The sequence below is a fragment of the Diceros bicornis genome, chromosome 26, assembly GCF_020826845.1.
Source record: "Diceros bicornis minor isolate mBicDic1 chromosome 26, mDicBic1.mat.cur, whole genome shotgun sequence".
NCBI classification, from domain to species: Eukaryota; Metazoa; Chordata; class Mammalia; order Perissodactyla; family Rhinocerotidae; genus Diceros; species Diceros bicornis.
Genome location: NC_080765.1, coordinates 13392529 through 13415344, shown reverse-complemented (window position 1 = coordinate 13415344; position 22816 = coordinate 13392529). Strand labels below are relative to the sequence as shown.

Genomic DNA, 22816 nt, shown 5'->3' with positions numbered 1-22816 from the left:
TGTGACGTGCTCAGAGGATGCGTTTCCTTTAGGAGAGATAAGGTTCATTTTGGTGTGGGGCGAGGGGAGGCTGAGGCCATGTCCTTGCACCTCCCCCAATCTCACAGGTACGTGAGCCCCTTGCTCCAGTGGGACCCAACTTGAGATTGCCCCAGAATCCACCAGACAGGGAAACTGGATGTCAACACCAATTCCTGTGACCATCCACTCTCGGTGGGACTCAAGTTTGGGCGCAGAAATCTTCCATTTTAACAAGCTCCCAGAGCATCGCTCTCTTAGGGGCACAGGCTCTGGGAAACGCTGCTCCCCTCCCACCAGGGCAGGCCCCTCTGTGCTCTTTGAAAGAGCTGGCTCCCCCGATGAGTGACCCCACGTAACGTTGCGGGGTGTGCTTCTCTTACAGACTGCCCGCTGCCCGAGATGAGCTCCCACAACATGTCCTGGATACAGTACCCAAGTCACGTCTCCACGGCCGTGGAAGACGTCATAGCTTCACAGAGCATCATCTCCAGGTGCGTGCACGTCTACGTGGCTCTGTTTGTCCCAGTGAGCTTGGTGACCGGGCTCTTCAACCTGACCACCTTCATACGGGGCCGTGCCAGACTGGGCGGCCTGGACATGTTTCTCTCAGATCTCACCATCACCAACGTGCTGGTGACCCTGCTCTCACTCACCGCCATCAGCCGGCCCGACTACCTGGCCACAACCAACCTGAGCTGTGCCATCCTCTCCTTTCTGTCCAACATCTGCTACTTCAACGCTCAGTACGTGCAGCTGGCCATGCTCTTTGTGTTCCTGCTGCAGGGCTCCTCCTCCTGTCTGCACACAGCCACCAGCGGGGCCCAGAGGCCCGCGTTGGGCCTGGCTGCCATTGGGGGCTGTGCCTTCTGCAGCTCCCTGGGAGTGGTGGCCCTGCTGGGCACATCCGGGAAGCTGTACGAAACCACTCTGTGCCAGGTGGACCCGCTGACGGCCTGGCCCGAGTATGAAACCGTCAAGGTCAGCCTGGGCTTTGGGTTTGCCCTCATCCTGAAGCTGGCGTTCTTTATCCTGCTCATTGTCCAGCTGGCTTGGCGGGCAGCTCCTCCCCAGAGGGACGCGGCCTCTGCTCACCTAGTAGTTCTGGCCGTCACCCTGACCACGTTTGTCTGCCGGCTCCTCTACAACATCGCGCTCCTCCAGCGGGCCAGGCTGAAGCTGCAGAGGGACATTGGCTCACCCAGGGACGAGCTCCTCATGAACCTTGCTGAGCTGGTCCTGTTTGGGGAGAGCTGTGTGAATTCCCTGGCCACCCTCTTCCTCCACAAGCCCTGCAGGCTCGCACTGCTGAATATTCCAGCATGTTTCGCCCAAAGGTGCAGGAGAAGAGAGGCCAGCAACAGCTTCTCCTTAAAGAGGGTAGAGAGTTAAGTCGGAGACCCTGCCTGCCGGAAAGAGCCAGAGAGGCAAGTGAAGGAGTCTTCCTGGCAGTTAGGGAACACCGCCTGCTGAAACTTGACCCTTCTTGGGGAGAGCCAATGGCGAGGGTACGATTGTTGGGAGGCGCTTATTAAACACTAGCTTTCCGGCATTTGACACAATTTAGGCACAAGCACAACACTTTGGCCCCCAACACTCACACCTAAAGAAAACCCTGCAAGTCAGGGATGCAGTTAACGTGGGGACCAGACACAGCAAAAGCTGGCCAGACACAGACCTGGTCTGGCTGAGATGCTCTGAATTGTGAGGGGGATTCCACGCCTAGTCTGTCTGCTAGCTGCCATATCTCTCTACTCCTACCTCAACCAAATGACAAAGAGGGAATCCTGAAAATAGAGACAGTATTCCAATAACTTTATGACCATATTATATAATCTGGTCCTCAATGGTCGTAACTGGTTAACGTTCAACACTGCCAGAAAGTTTGGGCCACATAAATCTTGCCAAGAACAAAAAAGGTTTGTTTTGTCTTTTTAAATTTATCACTGTTGGAGCTCTGAGAATATCACGTACACACTTAAAAGCCCTAAAGATAACTGATGTAAGCCCAGTGATAACAGCACCATAAAGCACTTTTTGCTCCCTGTGACCTGGTAAGTAGTTGATGCCCATCTCCAGGAGCTCCAGGTCGGTCAGTGAAAAGCTCTGTGTTTCAAAAGCCCCATGTTCCATTTGACACTATTTGCAGAAAGGCTAGTAACATATGAAATATAAAAATACAAGGTACAGTAATTAATCTTATTCTAAATTCACTGTCATCATTCTTGCTGGGTTTATATTAAGATTTTCTTGGTTGAATAGAGAAGAGAGACATGCAAAGGAAAGGTGTCTCTCTGGCTTTATGAAACCTATACCCGTGATAGCTCCGACTTTTTTTTTTATTAAGACTTTACTTTTTTAGAGCAGTTTTAGGTTCACAACAAAATTAAAGAGGAATTAAGAGATTTCCCATATGTCCCCTGCCGCTACATGCACAGCCTCCCCACTATGGACATCCCATCCCCACCAGATGGTGCATTTGTTACAGTTGATAAATTACACGGACACATCACTGTCACCCAGAGTCCACAGCCCACATCAGGGCTCACTCTTGGTGTCGTACGTTCTATGGGTTTAGACAACTTTATAATGACATGTATCCACCATTATGATCTCATAGAGAGTATTCACCGCCCGAAAAATCCTCTATGTTTTGCCTATTCATCTTTCCCCTGGAAACCCTTGGCAAAAGGGTTTCTGATCTTCTACTATCTCCATAGTTTTGTCTTTTCCAGAATGTCATATAGATAGAATCACACAGTACGTAGCCTTTTCAGACTGGCTTCTGTCACTTAGTGATATGCATTTAAGGTTCCTCCATGTCATTTCACGGCTTGATTGCTCATTTCTTTTTAGCGCTGAGTAATATTCCATTGTCTAGATAGCTTCTATTATAATGAATACGTTAATGTGAACCTGCAAACCAAAGAACAAAACCATGGCTTTTGTGAGTTTATCTTTTCAATGTTTATGTATTTTCATTACTTTTTTGGAAGAAAAAGGATTTGAATATTATACAGTTAAGTAGCTTCTGTAATATACCATTAAAATATTAAATGCTTTTCCCAAAACCGTCCTATTTCTTCTGCTTCGTTTACTCACATATCCATAAACCTTTATTACAGACCACAAGCAAGAGCGAGATCTCCTCACATGTACCCCCACTGTGGTTTAGCAGGGAACAGGAACGACAAAGCTGGGGAGTGTGGAAGGAGCACGCACCCTTCCACCTGCAGTGACCCAGCAGCATAAACAGCATCAGGGCTGACATGTTAAGGCTGCTTCTTCACATGATACAGTAATTTTTTATTAGATGCTGGACATTGTGAATTTTCTTTGTTGAGTGTATTTTATTGTCTTTTCAAGGGTATTGAAGTTTACTCTGGCAGACAGGTTCTTACTTACAGATCAGCAGGATTCTCTGGAGAGTTGTTTTTTAGCTTTGTTAGTCAGAGTCAGGAGTAGCCCAAATACTCAGGGGTCCCATGCTGGGGTCTCTACTCGTTGTCATAAATGTTCAAAGATGTCTCTGTAGTCTGGGTGGAATTGGGACACCGATCAGCCCCACGTAAGCTCTGGGAGTTGTTTAGCTTACAGCCAGCCTGCAGTTGTTCTCAGTTTGGCCTTGAGAATTCTCACACTATGCATGCACAGATTCAGCCAAAGATTTCAGGGGACTGCTACCCAGACCTCAGAGCTCTTTCTCACTGTGGCTTCCTCCTCTCCAGTACTGTACCTTGCCAATTCCAGCTCCCTCAGCCTTCCAGAAACCCAGTCTCCATCCCCTCAACGTGGCCACATCATCCTGTGCTGCTTGGAACTCCTACTGCCTCCAGACAGGAGCCAGGGTGGCACACCGTTGTTGTTCCTTCTCTTGGAGGTCAAAGTTCTGCTCCACCTATTGTCCCCATGTCTGAAAACTGTTGTTTCCTACATTTTATCCAGTGGTTCATGGATACCACAAGTTCCCTTACGTTACTCATGCATGGCCACAAGTGGAAGAAACTAAATTAATTTATAAATACACAATAGTAGATGCCAACGGCTTGTTAGCTTCAGAACTACATGAAGTGATTAAAAGTTCATGTGTGCTCAGGGCTCCCTGGAGAAATGGCTGACTCCAGGACTGGAACAGCAAACATGCAGGATGAGCCTAGAGAATTTGATCCCACTGAGTTTCTAAGTATTTCAGCTCAAGAAATAATTTTAGAAACTCAACCACAAGAATGTAAATTGGTGGTTCTCAAATTTTTTTTTTCAGCAGTAGGATCCTTTCTTTAAACAAAAGCCTATAAAGGGGCCCAACATATGAGACATTAACAGGCCATGCTCTGACCAGAGTGGAAGCGTGAGGAAATCCAACTGCTAGAACAAGGTCTCCCGACCCCACCCACTGGCCCCTGCAGTAGGCTCTGGGATAGTGGCCTGTGGTAGCCCCTAAGGTAGGCCTTGTGGTAGCCCCACGGTAGCCCCTGAGGCAGGCTCTGCAGTAGGCCCCACCATAGCCTCTGCAGTAGGCCCCGTGGTAGTCCTGAGGTAGGCCCCACCGTAGCCCCCACAGTAGGCCCTGCAGCGGCCCCTGCAGTAGGCCTCGTGGTAGTCCCTGAGGTAGGCCCCACGGTAGGCCCTGTGAGGCCAGGGCTGCTGCCAGATGTACCACATGAGTGTCGTCCATCTACCCCGCATCCTAGGACAGTCTGGACACACTGAGAACAGGAGCTTTCCAAGGACAGAGCCAAGAGGAAGATCTCGAGCCAACAGAGAACTAAGAGAACATGCAGGTCTGTGGCTTCTAGCAGCGGGAGAATATTTTAATCCAGAAGAAAGCATACATGAAAGCTGAACTTTAAAAAGACAAATCAGAATTGACCAGAGGAAGAGAGGGAGGGAGACGCCACTTAATGTGGCTCCTCACCTCTCCCTGAAGACACAGCTTGGGAATCACTTAAGGCGAGGCTGGGACAAGGACCCGGGTCTTCAGCCTGGTATTCTAGAACATTCCACCCATAAACACCCCCTGGGAACTTGATGGCCCCACCTGCGGGCAGAACTTGGTGTGCGCCATGCGTTTGCACTTCTGTTAGCCACACGCACGGCGTTCTGGTTGCCATTGGCACATCACTCTCAAAGAATCAGAGGAAATGTCCGGAAAGCTTCTGGCAACAGCTAAGAGGAGCCCAGCTGTCCAAAAAGTCAACACCCACGAAACCCCAAGGACTGCTCCTTTATGGTGTCATAAATACCCCCAGGGTGAGTGAGAGTGAGCGTGCATCGAATGCTGGAGGGCTGACATGGCGCGGTCAACTCTGAACACTTAAATCCCTTTCCATAAGGGAAAAAGCTGTACGATGGGGCTGCAGGAGACCCACTGAATTTCTCTAGGAAACAGCCTCAGACAATGGAGACAGCATCTGTTCACCACGCTACAGTCTGTACACACACATCTGCACACGCACGGGACTGTGGTTGGGATCTCATTGACTCGTAATGACAAACAGGGCCATGACAACTGTGCTGAGAAGCTTTCACTTCCAGCAGCACAGGCTCAGGGCTGGGTCTGGAGAGCCAAGCTCAAAGGGAAGGAAGCACCAGGTGGTTGCCCTTCCCCTCACCGGGCTGGCTTCCAGGCACAACACACACACGCCCAGAATTTAAGGCTCCACACTTGGCCTGGGTCAGGCCATTATCCTGGGTGATTCTGAAGAAACCATGAGACTCACTGTGGGTCTGCAATATGTCCTAATAGCACAAGCCTTCTTCGGCCAGCCAGCAACAGACTGAGAGGGTGCAGGACCATCTGTCTGGGGGCAGTCACAGACTTCCCAAACTAAGCATGTGCAGAAATCCAGCCGACCAGAGTTCGTGTCCTGGCTCTGCCACGTGACCTCATCAAGTCCTCTCTCACCCCTCTGGGCCTGGCCTCTTTCTTCATAAAAGGTGGCACTTGCCTTGATGCTCAGGGTTGTCGTGAGGATTGTAAGTGTCACACACAAACAATATCCTCCAGGCATGGGAAGGAGCTCTCTGCTTCCCCTAACTTTGGATAATCAGAGAAAATGCACAAAATGCTGTACCTGAGGTGTCACCCCTGAAGGAGTGGTAACACCCAAGGGCACAGTTCTCCAAGAGTGCTGTTCCCCTCTTCCGCTTTCATGAGCACTGTGCTGGGCTGTGCTTGCCAACACAGACTGACCCTAAAACTTCTCACTCACAAAGCTGGAGGTCTCAACTGTAAACCGAATCCTGCAAACAATCCTATAAACACTTTGCACTGATATGCTCTCTTCCTGGTACGCACCCAAAGAAAACACAGGAGCCCAACTGCCTGGGATTTGTCTCAGGCAGATGACTCTGCTCACAGTCAATTCTTAAATTAGAGCCTCCTGCTGAAGGGCAGCACACGAAGGTGGGAAGAGAAAGCCCCGCCCCAGGAAAGCAGAGGGATGAGAGGTATTTTACAGAACGCCCAACGTGCCAGGCACTCTACACACGTCATCGGGCTCCATAAACACAACAACCCCATGCACCCCCACTTTACAGACAAATGCAGAGGCTCAGACAGGTGGAATGAACTGCCCAGGAACACACAGCAGCCAATTATGGAGGGAGAACCTGGAACCTAGCAAAGTGAAGACTGGGCTTGTTGCCACAGGGGCACAGCTCTCACCCCAGGGCTCCCTACACTGGAGAGGAGAGGAGGACCCAGCGACAACACCCTCACCCTACTGGTGACCTGCGGAAGCGGCGGGGCAATCTTATGCCACAGAAGAGAGCTGGGGTGGGAGGGAGGAAGAGAAAAAGAGGCAAAAACAGAGAGAAGCTCCCATACTACTGGTGAACGAGGGACGCCAGGGAAGCACAAGCCGGGCGTGCGGGCTTCTCACTACGAGGACTCAGCTGTGTGGGAGGGGCGGGGTGGGGGTGAGGGGTCTCCTGTGTGGCCTTCACTCGGGCGGCTTCCTTGTTTTATTGGCACGTCTGTTCTCGCCATCGGCCAACACTGGGCTGCATCTGCACATTTAACAGATGAAAGTTGGTCAGATGGGATCCCTCTGAAGATCCCTCCATTTACCCTATCCTGGGGATGGACAGAAAAATCTGTAAAGAAATCAAATTCAACCCCAAGGCAAGTACGTTATAAGATAACTGTTAACGTGGGAAGCGCTCAGTATGACTAGAACCCTGGCTTCAGTTGGTCCGAACAGGCCAAGTCCCGGCTCTGAGGCCTTGGTGAGATTCTCTGAGCTCAGCTTTCTCATCAGTGAAATGGGGGTGACAGCAGCCTCTACCTGCCAGGGGTCCCACTGAGGAAGATCTGAGACAGCAGATGTAACACCTGGCACACGGCCTAGCATAGAGCAAGCACTCATTAAAGGCTGGATTTTAAAACAGGTCTTTATCCCTTACAGAAGCTTCTACAAGATCATCTCATCCCCCACCCACACAAACATGAACTATGGTTCAGTGGACTGAAATTTCTAAAGTGGAGTCCTGTCCTTTACACTAACTAGTCGCGTGAGGGTTGACAAGTTACTTAACCCCCCAGGGCTCTACTGAGATGGTGGGGCCCCACGACCCTGCAGCCCCAATCAGCTCTGATACTAAGCCTTAAGCACAAAATCGGCACATCAGCCACAGGACCAGCTGTCCCAGATCGAACCCAGCGGAAAATGCACAGGTGTAGCCAGTGCCGTGCCCGGGAGCCGCTGCCAGCTCTTCCTCACCCACCCCGGGGAGGGCTCGGACTGCAGACCACGAGTCTGCGCGAGCAGGGAGCGGCTATTTTTAAGTGACATGTTTTGGCTATTCCAAGGTTTGGATTTTTATTTTTATTTATTTATTTAACTCAAGAGGAAGTTGCACTTTCTCATGACTCATTTCTTTCAAAATGGTGTCTCAGGCATTTTTAGTACTGAAACCATCCTGAGTTTGCAGCTAGCCAAAAATACGTCTAAAATCAAATCAGCCTCATTTATGTTGTCAAGTCATTCAAAATTTTAAGAAGCTAACATATTAGAATCATGTCTGGATTCTACAGCTGGAAAGAACCCTGAATGTTAGTATTTTTCCACAAAAAATTTAACAGCAGTATTCTCTGCTGAAAAATACGTGTATATTTCCCAAAACATGTATCTGAAAGATGTTAAATTATTATCACTCAGAACGCCCTCAAACTCGCCCACAGGCTCATGACAAAACAGGAAGCTCGCAGGAAACTGCACCGGTTGCCTGGAGCAAAGGTAACCCGAGGTGCACCCGGTGCCGGACACGCCCTCGTCCCACCAGACGCCCCGTTTCAAGCCTGGAACGAGCCTTTCTCCTCCGGGAAGAGCTCATGCCAGCCTCTGGTGCCAACGTGGCAGCAATCCGCTTTATCCATACGTGGCAGTACAAAAGATCACTCAGAGTTCAACCTCACAGCTTCAGAAAATTAAGAGGAAAAAAGACACCAAGAGAAAAATATGTGATCCATTAAACTGTGATGTTTATAAACACCCCACAACTTGGTGTGAGCAGCCCAGGCACCGCGGCCCTGCAGACCTCACACACCTGAACTGCAGTCTGGGGCTGTCTTAGGCCCTCACCAGGTGGCTCTACCAAGCCTCTGTCCAAGCTGATGGTGAAACTACAGCCACCAGCAGGTGGGGCGCTTGGGCGGCCGGCACTGGGCACTGGGGAGGAAGTTCATCCCAACTGCACAAGGGCAGGGCAGGAGGCCAGGCACAGGAGAGCGCGGAGGCCATGGCGAGAAGGAGGGCCTCCGGTCAGTCACCAACACCTGCAAGACAGGTGCTCTGGTGGGTTCAGGAGCCAGGAGAGGGCAGAGCTGAGACGTGCTACCACTGAGAGCAGAAAAACGACTCCACTTCCCAATCTACTTGCCAAAGATACCTGCTATTTCTTGGGCTTACATTTCTTTCTACAAATGTCTGTGTGAAATTCCTCAGTTGAATTCTCTCTGTATAATTCACATGCTACTCTCTAAATTTAGGAAATTTAGTGTTTAGTTTTAAAGCCAGTCAGATGCTAAAACAAGCCAGAATATTTAAGTTTCAACACATGATAGGTTATTATCTAAAAGATAAACAAGACCTATTTACAATTCCTTCAAACTTAAAAACAAATTCTATCAGTGGGTGAAGAAGAGCAGTTAAATTGGAAGCTTGGATAAAAGGGTTTGGTGGGACCGAGCTCACTGCCATAGTGTGGGAGAAAAAGGCCAGCAAAAAAAGGGTTAACGCCGGCCTTGTAAGGAGGCCGCCCAGCGCAGTCCAGAGCGAATGAGCGGCCCTGGACGCCTATAAAGCCTGCTGGCTGCTGGGCAACTTGCCCTCGGCTGTCTGTCAGCCACAATGACAGGCACTCTGGCAGGGCAGCCTTGCCTGCCAGGTCTCTGCTTCCACCACTGCTCCGGCACCCTTCCACGGGTTGAGGCCCAGAATCACTACCACCCACGGGAAGGTTTCAGCCGCACCTGCAGCCAGCCATGAGCACACTCCTGAGGCTGGCTGAGGAGCCCTCCGAGGGACAGGAGAAGGGTCTGCTCAGAAGCAAGACCAAGTCCGGGTGGCCAGCTGCGGCACAGGTAAGTCTGTCCTGGGTTCCTGATTCTGCGTTTGGGTCAGTGGCACAACGGAGCCTAGACCTGGCAGACCAGGCTTGGTGGTCTAGCCTAAGGTGCAGCATGTTATGCTGAACAGCTAGATGCAGACGTGGGTAAACAAGGGCCCCCTCTGGGGAGAGGGGCACTGTGGCTCTGAAATTCGAGGCAGGAACCACTCTCCACGTGAGACACCCAAACGTTACGCTGACAATCTCAATGAGACTACAGTAAGGAAGGCTTCACACAAAGGTTCTTTTTATAACACATGCCGAAAATAATATTATCCGGTATTCTGTCGTATTGTGTTCAAGCAAGGATCTGTCTCACTTCAAGAAAATAAGATTACCCCAGCTCTGTCTTCCCGTACGGCACTGCCGTTGCTCTTTCAATGAAAACACTTGCCCAATCCCAAAAGTAATTGGTGGATTAATATTCCTTTACAAAGATACATGTCTGATAGATGTGACAAAAACATGGTCTTATTTTTCTAGATCTGGACAAGCAGTGGAAATTTGAAACAAAACGATATCAAACTGTTCAATGCTCATCTTTATATTTATATGGCCAACTTTTATGAGGATACTGTTCAGTAGTATAGTAAATTTCATACTAAGTTCCTGTATCTTTTCATTAGACCATTATGAAAATAACAGTGTTTGTCAAGGATCAAAGACTCCATTTACACGGGAACGAGTGAAGGACTCATTCTGAAAAGCTCCCACACAGTCTGTCTTAGCAGACGCAGGGAAGAGAGCAAGGGTATGTTTCAGGTTCCACTCGTCTGTAAGTTTTCCTCTAAAAAGGCAGTCTAAAACTTTCCAAAATTTCCACAAAGAGCAAACCAAATAGTCTGAGCCATCTTTACAAATAAATTAAATACAGAGGCTTGAAACATTATAGATAGAATCTGAAAACAATGACATTTATGTGGTCCAATTGGTATTATCTACTAAAGATGAATAAAGAATGCAAAATAACTAATAAGATCTAATTTATCAACCCCAGCTAAGCAAAGGGTACTGAATACTTTTAAAATAATAACTGACACCAAGGCTATGATTCACTTTTTCTTTTTCTTTTTTTTTAAAGCAGTATTTTCAAGCAATAAGTCAATAAATGTCTGGTCTGGTTTGGCAACACTTCAAAAATGATTCCTAATGATCTCATAAAGTAAAATGACAACTCTTAAAAGAAAAACAATTCAAATCCATTTTAATGTGACAAGTCGGTTTACTCCGGGTTTCTCAACCCCCAGCACCACTGACATTGGGGCTGGATCTTTCTCTGGGGTGGGGCCATCTTGTGCACTGTACGAATGTTGAGCAGCACCCCGGGGCTCCATCCACTCGATGCCAGAAGCACCCCTCCCCAGCTGTGACAACCCAAATGTCGCAGACACTGCCCAAAGTCCCCTGGTTGAGTCCACAGAGAACTTCTAGGGACCACAGTGAAATGAAGCAAATAACTAGAAGCCCTACTTTAAGCCAAGTTGACGAGCCACGTTGTAGGTGAACGGCCATGTACGCCAGCCCTGTCAGAAGCAAAAGTCTCCAAGAGATTTTCTTTACCCAGTTTCTAGGTTACCAAGTTTCTAGATTACAAACAGCATTACAAAAATATATTAGGTTTTACAGTAATATATCAGAACACTGAATAAAATTTAAATATTTCCTAAATCAATTACCATTTTTATTCCTTACTTTCTCTCTCTCTCTCATTCCATACTACCAAAAAAAGTTTTATTTTCGGCACCCAAACTTATGATTAGCAAGAAAGCTCGATTTCTTTTACCTATTTTATTATGAGAAAAGATTCTGCTCCAATTTCCACAAAGTGTTCTGAATTCACTATCTTTCTTTCTTTCTTCTTTTTTTTTTGTGAGGAAGATCAGCCCTGAGCTAACATCCGTGCTAATCCTCCTCTTTTTGCTGAGGAAGACCGGCTCTGAGCTAACATCTATTGCCAGTCCTCCTCCTTTTTTTTTTTTCCCCCCTAAAGCCCCAGTAGATAGTTGTATGTCATAGTTGCACATCCTTCTAGTTGCTGTATGTGGGACGCGGCCTCAGCATGGCTGGAGAAGTGGTGTGTCGGTGCGCGCCCAGGATCCGAACTCGGGCTGCCAGTAGTGGAGCGCGCGCACTTAACTGCTAAGCCACGGGGCCGGCCCTGGATTCACTATCTTTCAAAAAAGCTGGTTTTTTCCCTTCCCATCTTATTTCTCTTTCCAACAGCTGCTGAAATAAATTTTATTTCTTCTGCTGACAAATAGTAGTTTCCTAAGATTTCCATCCCAATATCCATGTAACTTTGTAAGCCTGCTATTTGACTGTTAAAAAAAAAAAAGGCATCCACTGCCTATGAGGATGACTCACTGTCCAGGCCCCAACCCTAGGAGAGCCTGTGGGAAAGGAAACAGGCACTGTGTGCATTTAATTCTTCCCCTTCAGCCTGGTGACAACTATCTCTCCAAGATGATCAGACCTCAAGTCCTGGCCTTCCCTTCACCCTCTGCTACACCCGTAAGTACAGCCATCGGCCAAGGCTTCCAGCCTCATTGGAAAGCCTTAAAGCCTTAACCCTCTTCTCTCTGCTCCTCCCAGGTGCCCACGTAGGGGAAGCATCAGGCACAGTGGTGAACACAGTGGCTGGTGCCCACAAGAGAGGGCCGGCAGAAGCGCGCACAAGGTGCTGCTCTGGATGCAGACATCGATGACTTCATCTGTTTGCTCAACTTTCTGCAAAACAAACCCAAATTGCCACAAGTGCTACTTGTGACGAGTCCTGATTTTACAAATGTCTAGCTCACCGCAAGGAGCAGCACCTCTCTTTCTAAAGATGGATTTATTGTTTAAAACAGACTTCTGTGAGCCTTGCGGCAAATCTTGAAAGTGGCACATTGTGGAGACATGGGTGTGACTTCTCAGGCGCCCGTCTTTGGCATGGAGACATACCCAGGCACCTACAACAGCACTTCCCTAGAGCTCAACCTGTCCCACGCGCTTGCTGGCGCTGTCCCAGCGAACCAGACGGGCGAGCTCTCCGAGCACCAGCAGTACGTGATCGGGCTTTTTCTCTCCTGCCTCTACACCATCTTCCTCTTCCCCATTGGCTTCGTGGGGAACATCCTGATACTGGTGGTGAACATCAGCTTTCGGGAAAAAATGACAATCCCCGACTTGTACTTCATCAACCTGGCAGCGGCAGACCTCATCCTGGTGGCCGACTCCCTGATCGAGGTGTTCAACCTGGACGAGCAGTACTACGACATCACCGTGCTGTGCACCTTCATGTCCCTCTTCCTGCAGATCAACATGTACAGCAGCATCTTCTTCCTCACATGGATGAGCTTTGACCGGTACATTGCCCTGGCCAAGGCCATGCGCTGCAGCCTCTTCCGCACAAAGCAGCACGCCAGGCTGAGCTGCGGCCTCATCTGGATGGCCTCTGTCTCTGCCACCCTTGTGCCCTTCACCGCTGTCCACCTGCAGCACACCGAGGAGGTCTGCTTCTGCTTTGCAGACGTCAAGGAGATCCAGTGGCTTGAGGTCACCCTGGGGTTCATCATCCCCTTCGCCATCATCGGTCTCTGCTATTCGCTCATCGTCCGGGTTCTCGTCAAGGCTCACAGGCACCGAGGCTTGCGTCCCCGCAGGCAGAAAGCCCTCCGGATGATCTTCGCAGTGGTCCTCGTCTTCTTCATCTGCTGGCTGCCGGAGAACGTCTTCATCAGTGTCCACCTCCTGCAGCGGACGCAGCCGGGGGCCGCACCCTGCACACAGTCCTTCCGCCACGCCTACCCCTTAACTGGCCACATCGTCAACCTCGCGGCTTTCTCCAACAGCTGCCTGAACCCCCTCATCTACAGCTTTCTCGGGGAGACCTTTAGGGACAAACTGAGGCTGTATATTGAGCAGAAAACCAACATGTCGGCTCTGAATCGCTTCTGTCATGCTGCCCTAAAAGCAGTCATTCCAGACAGCACTGAACAGTCGGAGGTGAAGTTCAGCAGTGCGGTCTCGAGATAACTGAGCTGCACTGGCAGAGACCGAACCTTGTGTCACTCACAGGACGGCCCTGGTGCGAGGTGGGAGACAGGGCCTGGAGCCGTGGTCAGAACAGGCCATGAACTCACCAGGCCTCAGCTGTGGTCACACGTGGGGCTCTGAGGTGCCCTCACTACAAACCACCTTGATTTTGCATGGCTCACACATCCATCCATGTCAAGACGCAGGTCATGGACTGACGGGATGGGGCACAGGACCAGCGTGGCGCTCTTCCCCCTCTCTGCACACACTGTACCCCGCAGCAGCAGACGGTTCTGACGTTGGCCAATGGAAGCAAAGAGGAGGGGGGGCGCTTGGAATGAAGTATCTTAGTTTCAAGGTAGATCTGCCATCTCTGGGAAAAATGAAGTCTGGAGTCAGAATATGCTCAACTGACCTGAACTGGATGTTGTGGTACGTGCTCCACATCTGTGGTTGATACTTTCCTTGTGCAAGCCAACAAATGCACCATGAGGTAAAGAGGAGAAGCTTCTCCTGTGCATTTGCGCATTCTTCACCTCTCAGAATGGCCACCTGGCTGACACCTGGTGAGTGACACCTGCGCACTCAGGCTGCCTTAGTCACAAGGGCTCTTCTCCAATGAAAGACCCACCTGTCGCTCAGACACTGATCTCTTGCGTTTACAATTATCTCCGCGCCTACGTTAACATGGAATGAGCCTGTGGGAGGGCAGCTCAGCAGGATGCCACAATGAAACACTCCATGTGCGGTAAAGAGTTTGCCTCTACAAAATGATAGTGGGAACAATGATGATGACAGTGTAAACAATTCTCAGTACAATGTAAGAAAAGAAAAACTAATGACTGCTGAGAGTGTTCAGTTTTGTCAATAAAATATAGTCATGTGCTGATTCTTCTAAATTCTCTAAGTAGTTCCTTAAGGGCGGGGGGTTGGGTAGCGGGGCTCTCAGAGCCTCAGCAGCAGAATCGCTCCATCCTCACAAAGAAAAAATATACCCCCAGTGTCACAAGGCTCACTCACCCTGCAGAGAACTCTACGATGAGGCCAGCGTCTAAGTCCAGCCACCTGGACATAACCTGGCATCTCTAGGAGGTCTGCCACTTCTGCTGCATAATCTCTGGGTTCCAAGATAAGTTTTATTGCAAATGCACCATATACCCTCGCTTTTCTAGAAGGTTCTACGTTGTCAGGATAAGCCATGGTGTCTGCAGTAGCTCAAAGCACTCACGAGGCAGCTGGCTGGGAGGCTCCCTGTGCAACTCTGAAGCAGGCAGAAGCCCCATCTAAGTCGGCTCCCACTCCTCCCGCCCCACCCACTCTGCTCAATGGGCCACCCTCCCAGAAGTGCAACCAGAATAGGACCCGGCTGCCCTGGGCGAGGCCCTCGAGGGTGTTCACACGAGCAGGGATTCCTGAAGGAGAAGACGAGATAATGTTTAGGTCACAGAGAAACGAATCATTTTTAGTTTTAATAGTTTTTTATGGGTGCAAATCTCCAAGAAAGGCAGTACGTGTCCCAAGTAAATATGTGCATTTACCAAACCGTGAACTTGCAGAAGTGCCATCGCCAGCGGTTCAAGTCTTAAGACTCACTTTCTACATAAACGTCCCAATTCTAAGAATAACACAACTAACAGATGTCCCCCTACACCCCACTACTAGGCTAGTTCCTTGTTGGAGGAAAATCACACGGGTGGCTGGACAGGGCTCGCTTGTGGCACTGTCCCACAGAGCACCTACCCTCCAGCTGAAGTGAGGGCGAGTGCGTGATTTAGATGCCAGAGTACCTTCCTGGGAAGAGAGTCCTTCCCTCTACCTCTCCAGAACCTCCCGTAAGTCAGCAGGTCTACAAAGGTAGAGCCGCCATCTTGTAAAAGATGCTTTTCCCTTCCACATCCTCTGAGTCCCCCATTGAAATGGCTCTCCCCTTCTCCCGAGTGCTGCTCCTCGGGATGGCCTCAGCACTGCAGCCTGCGTAACCCGACAGGGGATATTTTGCAAGATGAATGCTTGTTACTAAGTTCTCCTTTTGACCTCAGTGTTGGCAACTCCAAATTGCAGAACGCAGGCCTAGACTGGAGCTCCAGCATTGAGATCTAACTATGCGCAAGGGATTCATCTAATGCATTCATCATTCTTGTCCTAGCTTGAAAAGCGGTGATGGAGAGATGCTTTAAAAATATGCAGAGATTAGAGGGCCGGCCCCGTGGCTTAGTGGTTAAGTGCGCGCGCTCCACTGCTGGAGGCCCGGGTTCGGATCCTGGGTACGCACCGACGCACCGCTTCTCCGACCATGCTGAGGCTGCGTCCCACATACAGCAACTAGAAAGATGTGCAGCTATGACATACAACTATCCACTGGGGCTTTGCGGGGGAAAAATAATATGCAGAGATTAGAGACCCAGAATGTTTAACTTTTAGCTTTTACAGGGATGGGTGGAGTGGGGAGACAGACACTGTATGAGCATAAGGCCTTGTCTCTGATCCTTCCAATAAACCCATGAGGTACACACTGTCCCCGTTACTCAAAGAGACTGAAGTCATAAGAGTCTGTAACTGCTCAGAATCTGAAATGGCAATGACATAGCCAGGAAGTGAGTCCGTCTCCAAAGCCCATGTCCCTTCCTCTACAGCCCTTGGCAACCCCGGTATCTAACAGAAGAAAGCAAACCATGCAGAAACCACGTGAATCCAGGGTGCTGTGAGCACCAAGAGGTCAATCCAGGTCACAGGCCTGATCCAAAGGTGCATCAGGACGTCAGGGGAGGCAGGATGGAGACTCCCCTCAAGGACCTCCAGGTGGGAATTGCATCTGACCAAACCCCAAAGCACCCATCAAGGACAGGGACCTTGTACCTCCAAGGCAGCCTCCACGTGGCCAGCTGGGACTTGCATGAGCCCTTCCCTGGGCTACAGTGGAGGGAACTTCCATCCAGGGGTCCTGGGTCTACGTCTCAGGTCACACAGAACAAGCCTCTCCTTGCACACGGCAGACGCGCTCTGGAAGCTTGCAGACCGTGTGCTAGTAGCCACCCCTGCTTCTGAGCCTCCTCACTGCAAGGTCTTTTGCAGTTGGCACTTGCCCCAGGCACAGGTCAAACAGGGCTGGAATACGGCTCCTGCCTCTAACTTCTCAAAGCCTATTTCCTGATCTGTAAATCTGGTGGCAGAACTGCTCTGCGGGTCAGACACGCCTCAGCCTAGCCCCAGGGCCGCTAAAAGGGCAAGGGCAAGGCAGAGGTCCTACCATAACAGAAAAGGATTCTTACTGAGCCAGAGGTTGACCAGGTGGCCTCTGAAGTCTCTTTTGACCACAAGACCCTAGAGGTCCTGTCTGGGAGACAGAGTGCCAAGATCACAAGCCCCGCTGGGCCCTGCGGACAGCCTGCCCAGCCCATCCAAATGCACGCCCTCGCAGAAGCACTCGTCTGAGAGCCAAGGCCGATCTGATTATTTTGGCAGGAAGACCACAGATAAGATCAGAGCGCTCGACTGCCTGCTTTCTCCCGGTCACCCATCCCTCCCTGCACCAGTGCTCTGTAAACCCACCAACAGCTCAAATGTGCAGAGCTGTGAGCACACGAAAACCACTGGTGTCAGCACCGGACATCATAATTGTCTGTGTGCCTCACAATTCTCTCTTGATGAGGAGAGTGACGCAGCACCCCCCCATCCCCCCATAGCCCCCTCGGTGAGAAGTGGCAGTGTTCAGTCCATGAAAACCTTATTTGTGTACATACCTTCCATCTCAGAAGTGGGCTGGGGAGAGAACCACATACAAACCTCCTCAGGAGGCTGCTTTTTGCATGGAATGGGAGAAGCAGTTCTGAAACTATTTTAAATGTACTACAGGGGCTGGCCCGGCGGCAAAGCGGTTAAGCTTGCGCATTCCGCTTTGGCAGCCCAGGGTTCACCAGTCCGGATCCTGGGCACAGACCTACTCACCGCTCATCAAGCCATACTGAAGCGGCGTGCCACATAGAAGAACTAGAAGGACCTACAACTAGGATATACAACTAGGTACTGGGGCTTTGGGGAGAAAAAAGAAAAAGAGGAAGATTGACAACAGATTGGCTCAGGGCCAATCTTCCTCAAAAAAATAATAAACAAAAAATAAATAAATAAATAATGCAAAAGACCAAGAATTGAGCACATTAGTAAATGTGTGGATGTTCTTAAAGCCAGATTTCTCGGAGTGGAAGAGGGAGATGCAAATAAGGCAGGGAGAAGGGCAGGTAAGGAGAACCCTGTGGGAATGGACTGGACTGGAAGTATCTGTGAAACCCAAGATTTCTAAAATAAGAACATGTACAGGCATGCACACATGTACATGGATGTGTATGTGTCTTGGGTGTGAGCACGTATGAACGTGCACGCACAGTGAGTATGCATCTGTATGGAGTGTTTGTGTATAAGCAGACACAAACACACCTATGTATATATTCCCCAGCTCTGCTCTAAAGGGCTAGAAGACCTGAAGGGCTGGGTGCCCATCTGGCGTCCAGACCTCGGTCTCTAACACCCTCACCCTCAAAAAGGAACCAGGCTCCTTGGAGAAACAGCTGAGTTGGGCCGGGGCAGGAAGGTACAAGATGAGCCTTGGAATGTGGTCTTCTGCCAGAAGGTAAGAAAAGCTTCAAGAAAATGACAGGGTCACATCAAAACGACACAGGGACCCACCTGAAGGGTTCACACTGGCCATATCTGGGGCACTTTGAGCACCAAGATAATTAGGAAGAGTAAATAATTATAAACTATTGAAAAATAAGAATCTATGAGTCTATTTCAATAATAAACAGATGTAAATATAATTTAAATAAAACAATGAAATAAATAAAATACAATAACTCACAGGAATGAATGAATGAGTGAATGAATGGATGGATGGATGGGCAGGATTCTTGCTTATAGCAAAATGCCAATTGCTGACTGGTAACGGGGGGGTGGGGGGTGGGGAGTGCTGGAGTGGGGAATCGTCATTCTGCAACATCACAGTGAAGACTGGGGCCGGCAGGAATCCATAACGCAGCCTACACCAGGAGACACCTGGCAAGAAGCAAGACATGTGCAGGGCCTCTGTGTCCCCCCACCGACTGCTTTAATGCAGGGGGGACAGTAACCACACAGCAGAGAGATGGGACAGCCCTACCAGGGTACTTACAATGAGCCCACTCCAGACGTGGACCCAGAGGAGGGCATGCATCTCCATGTCCTCATCCGGATAGCAACCTGAATCTAATGGGGGAAATAGAAAATCCAAAATAGGGACAGGGCATTCATCCAAAACGTCAATGTCGTAAAGACAAACGAAGGCAGAGAAGGGTTCCAAATTAAGAGGGGTAGAAAGATACAGCAACTAAATACAATATGTGATCCTGACAGGATGATCTGCCAGGAGGAAAAAATGCCACAAGGTGTTCTGGGGTCAACTGACAGAAGTGGAACACCTGGGTGGACTAAGGCATCACGTCACTGCTCAGTTTCCTGAGACTGAGAACTGTCCTGTGGTTATGTGAAATACTGCTCTCACCATAAGGAAATGCACATCATAGTATGCGTGGTCGGGGGAGATACACGCAGAAAGATGGAGCCTGAGTGCGAGCATGCACACAAATGTCAAAGCAACGGAACAAATGTGTGGAGTGCCGACTCCACGCCTAAGTATGGAAAAGAACTGGAACGGGTGTTCCAACAGATACTTGTGCACAAATGCTCAACAGCACGATACACAACAGCCAATAGGTGGAAACAACCCACATGTCCACCAGCAGATGAATGGACTGTGGAAGGAAACTGTGGCACATCCATACAATGGAACAGTGTTCAGCCACAAAAGGGAATGAAGTGCTGACATGCTGGACCATGGGTGAACCCTGAAAACATGACGCTGAGTGAGAGAAGCCTGTCACGAAAGGACCACGTTGTATGACTCTATTTCTATGAAATGCCTGGAGTAGGCAAGTCCAGAGAGACAGAGGGCAGAAAGCAGCTGCCAGGGGCTAAGGGGAGGGCGGAATGGGGAGTGACTGCTAGTGGGTACAGGGTTCCTTTAGGGGGTGAAGAAAATATTCTAAAATTAGACAGTAGTGATGGTTACAACTCTGTGAATATACTAAACACCAGTGAAGTACACACCTTAAAAGGGTGACTTGATGGTATGTAAATTATATCTCAATAAAGCTGTTGTTAAATAAAACAATCACCCAGGCACGGGGGCATTTTTCCATACAGTTAGCCTTCCCTGGTTGGATGCATGCTCGTCTCTACACAACAGTCAATACCTCTGAAGTCAACGCCACCATCTGACAATGTTTCTACCCACAAAGGGGAGACGGTCCCGCCACCAGGTGAGCATTTTATTAGGGGCCACAAACATTTCCTGAAAATGGAGGCTTAAGCCATCTGGAATTCTGCAAGCCATCCTCTAACATTTATTGTAAGTCTTCTAATTAAAGTAAAGTTTTCTCTTCTTACATACTGCCTACTAATTCAAGCTTTATTTTCTTTTCCATGGTGGGAAACTAATTATCTGGGGTGTCTTTTAATATGCTTGTAAATTAAAAACAGAGGAAAAGAACTTCAGTAAAAATGAAAGCTGGATTTACTAAACCATGCCTGGGGATCCTCACAAAGCCACAAAGGCCAGCTACATCACCTGCTAAGATCTGTTATAGGGGGCCAAGGAGACTTGCACAGGCTGGCCCCGTCAAGTCCGGCAGCCCCCGGTCATCATCCACCGAGGCTGACTTTCTAGGCATCACTGTCTGACGCGTGCAGCAGAAACTGAGTAGCAGGGAAGCCGATAAGCTATCATCTCACTGACTCTGTACTGCTCTGGGACAGTCAATGGGGCAATCTGCTCAGAACTCCAGAACACAAGGCCTTGGTTATTCAAGCTCTTATGTCCCTTTTTCACTGCTGATTTTATATTTGTGATAAAGTACCTCCTGGAAAACATCAGAGACGGAAGGTGAACAAAACATGTTGTTGTCCGGTGTGAGCAGCAGGTCCTCTCAGCTCAGATAAGATGTCTGAACATCTGAAGTTTCTAGCTGCATCTTCTACATCAGTGTTTATCAACCGAGACTTGGGGAAGAAAAGTTCTCACTTCTTGAAATGACTGATCAGCTGAGAAATACTTGCTGAGCACCGTTCCGTTCGGAGGCCACCACTGAGGCCTGTTTGCAGATTAATTCGCACTTTGCCTTCCCGGGTTTTTGGCGGGTGTGGAGTCAGCTCACCTTACACCAGACCCGGAGGGAGGGAGGGAGGGAGGGGGCGGTGTCACCTGTAAACACCCACCTCGTCCCAGCCACTCACTCTTCACCAAGTGCGCCCTCAGCCTCCTGTCCAAAGAGCTTTCCTGAGTGCCCTCACCCAGCGTGCCCACGGGCACAACCTGCAGCCCCTGCACAGACGGCTGCAGCCTACGGCTAGTCAGTAGGCCCTCTGCGAACCAGCTCTGGGGCCGGAAGACGGAGGAGTCCAGGGAAGTGGGTGGCACCGTCCATCAACCCGGCGCGGCCCTGCAGTGCTCTCAAGGGGCTCAGAGACACACAGCACCAGCTTCAAGGAAGACGAGGCCTGGGAGAGCCCCATAAAAGGCCCCGGCACCCAACGACGGTCCCTGAGCCAATACACAACCCCACGGGCAGGCAAGCCTGTGTGCACCGCTGCAGCCGAGCTTCCAGACACCCAGTTCCGGGCCGTCAGAAAAATGTCAGCTGCTCTGAGTTAATCTGATTTTTGCCATTGTCCAGTGGGTGGGGGATCTCGTCTGGGAACAAGGGTTTTAAAAGCCAAAGGAACACAGAACAAAAGTGCACCAAAACCTGACGGTAATTCTAAGCCTTTACAGGGGGGTGGAATCAACCTAAAACTTATCAGAAGAAATCAGCTGTTGCAAGTCCTGGAAGTATTCCAGTTATTATTAGAAAAGCCAGCGTCCCCCAATCTCTGCAGGGGGCTGGTTCAGCCGAATACGAACATCCACTGATATGAGGTCTCTTAAGAGGGAAAAAGCACAGTGGAACGAATAACTTTTTACACAAAGTTCCTGCTCCTTCTCTCTTCCCTCCTCCCCCTTCCTGGACTGCTCCTAACACGCACTGGTCCACCTCTGCCTCCTGGTCCCATCTCCCCTCTGGTATTGCCTTCCCCACTGTCCCCTGAGCTCCTGGAAGGAATGGGCGGTGCCGTGTCCATCCTTAGTTCCCATGGTGCCAGGAACAGGGGGCTCTTCAGAAGCGCCCCTTCAGTAAGTGCTTGTTACATGGACGGAGGACGAAGGAAGACCCCCACGGCTCCTTCTCAAAGCCTCAGTCTCCTTATCATCTGTCACCCAGAATTGAGGTGAGCCCCCTGTCCCACAGGAGACTCAGGCTCTTCCAGGGAAGTCACAAGAAACTCTTAGAACAAACAAAAAAAGGAGGTGGCCGTCACTCCCACGAGACCAGCCTGCTCAGAACATCCAGTTTTCAGCAAACAATACAGCATCTCTCTTTGCTGACTCAAAAATGTAAATCGCCCAGAAATGAAGAAAACCACAGCAGACCGCTGTCTCGAGTCATTAGCCTCATCCTCTCACTTCCCAGAAATGAAGGCCGATGATTGATGAGCCTGCTCCTCCACAGGGTTAAAAGCAGAAGGTCTTGTCCTTGAAGTCACACTACAGAACTCTCTCCCAGAGCAGCCACGGCATGTTCCCTGAGATGAAGACCTGGTTTCAGCAACACCCAAAATCCATGAGAAAGGCCACTGAGGTCACTGAGAATTCCGATCAACTCACCCCTGACGACAACGGAAACTGCCAATCAGGCAACACATGAAAAATCTGAAAGGACAGGGGAAATCCCAGACTGATTTCTGGAAGAAAGCCTGAAATAGAGGAGGTAAGTGACTGAGTGCCAAAGCCACCAATGTCCTGAGGGCACCTGTTCACACCACACTATTCCCCACAGGGAGCTAAGGCCCAAAAGAGCTGCACTGGGGCTGCCGCCTGACGTACAGGTGACCTGAGCCCCCATATCAGCTTCACCCCAACCTTCGAGTATGCGCGCACACACATACACATGTGTGCACACACACATGAGGCACGCATGTGTGCACACATATTTACAGGAGACTAGAGAACAGATGTCCTTGGTGCTGAGGAACAAAAGGCTGCTTT

At 49.7% G+C, this 22816-nt stretch overlaps 2 protein-coding genes across 2 annotated transcripts in view; one reads left to right on the top strand and one right to left on the bottom strand.

Annotated features, from left to right (window-relative positions):
* Positions 1-22816, bottom strand: part of C26H7orf50 (chromosome 26 C7orf50 homolog) — a 157246-nt gene that overhangs the window by 91253 nt on the left and 43177 nt on the right. The gene's annotated exons all lie outside the window — the stretch shown is intronic.
* On the top strand, positions 12226-13744 carry GPER1 (G protein-coupled estrogen receptor 1). The gene has a single exon (XM_058569439.1). It carries the CDS (start codon positions 12529-12531, stop codon positions 13645-13647), a length of 1119 nt encoding a protein of 372 aa, XP_058425422.1. The 5' UTR covers positions 12226-12528; the 3' UTR covers positions 13648-13744.

What these genes read in the sequence shown, in the direction of transcription:
- GPER1 (XM_058569439.1), top strand. Translation starts at nt 12,529, where the DNA reads ATGGGTGTGACTTCTCAGGCGCCCGTCTTTGGCATGGAGACATACCCA.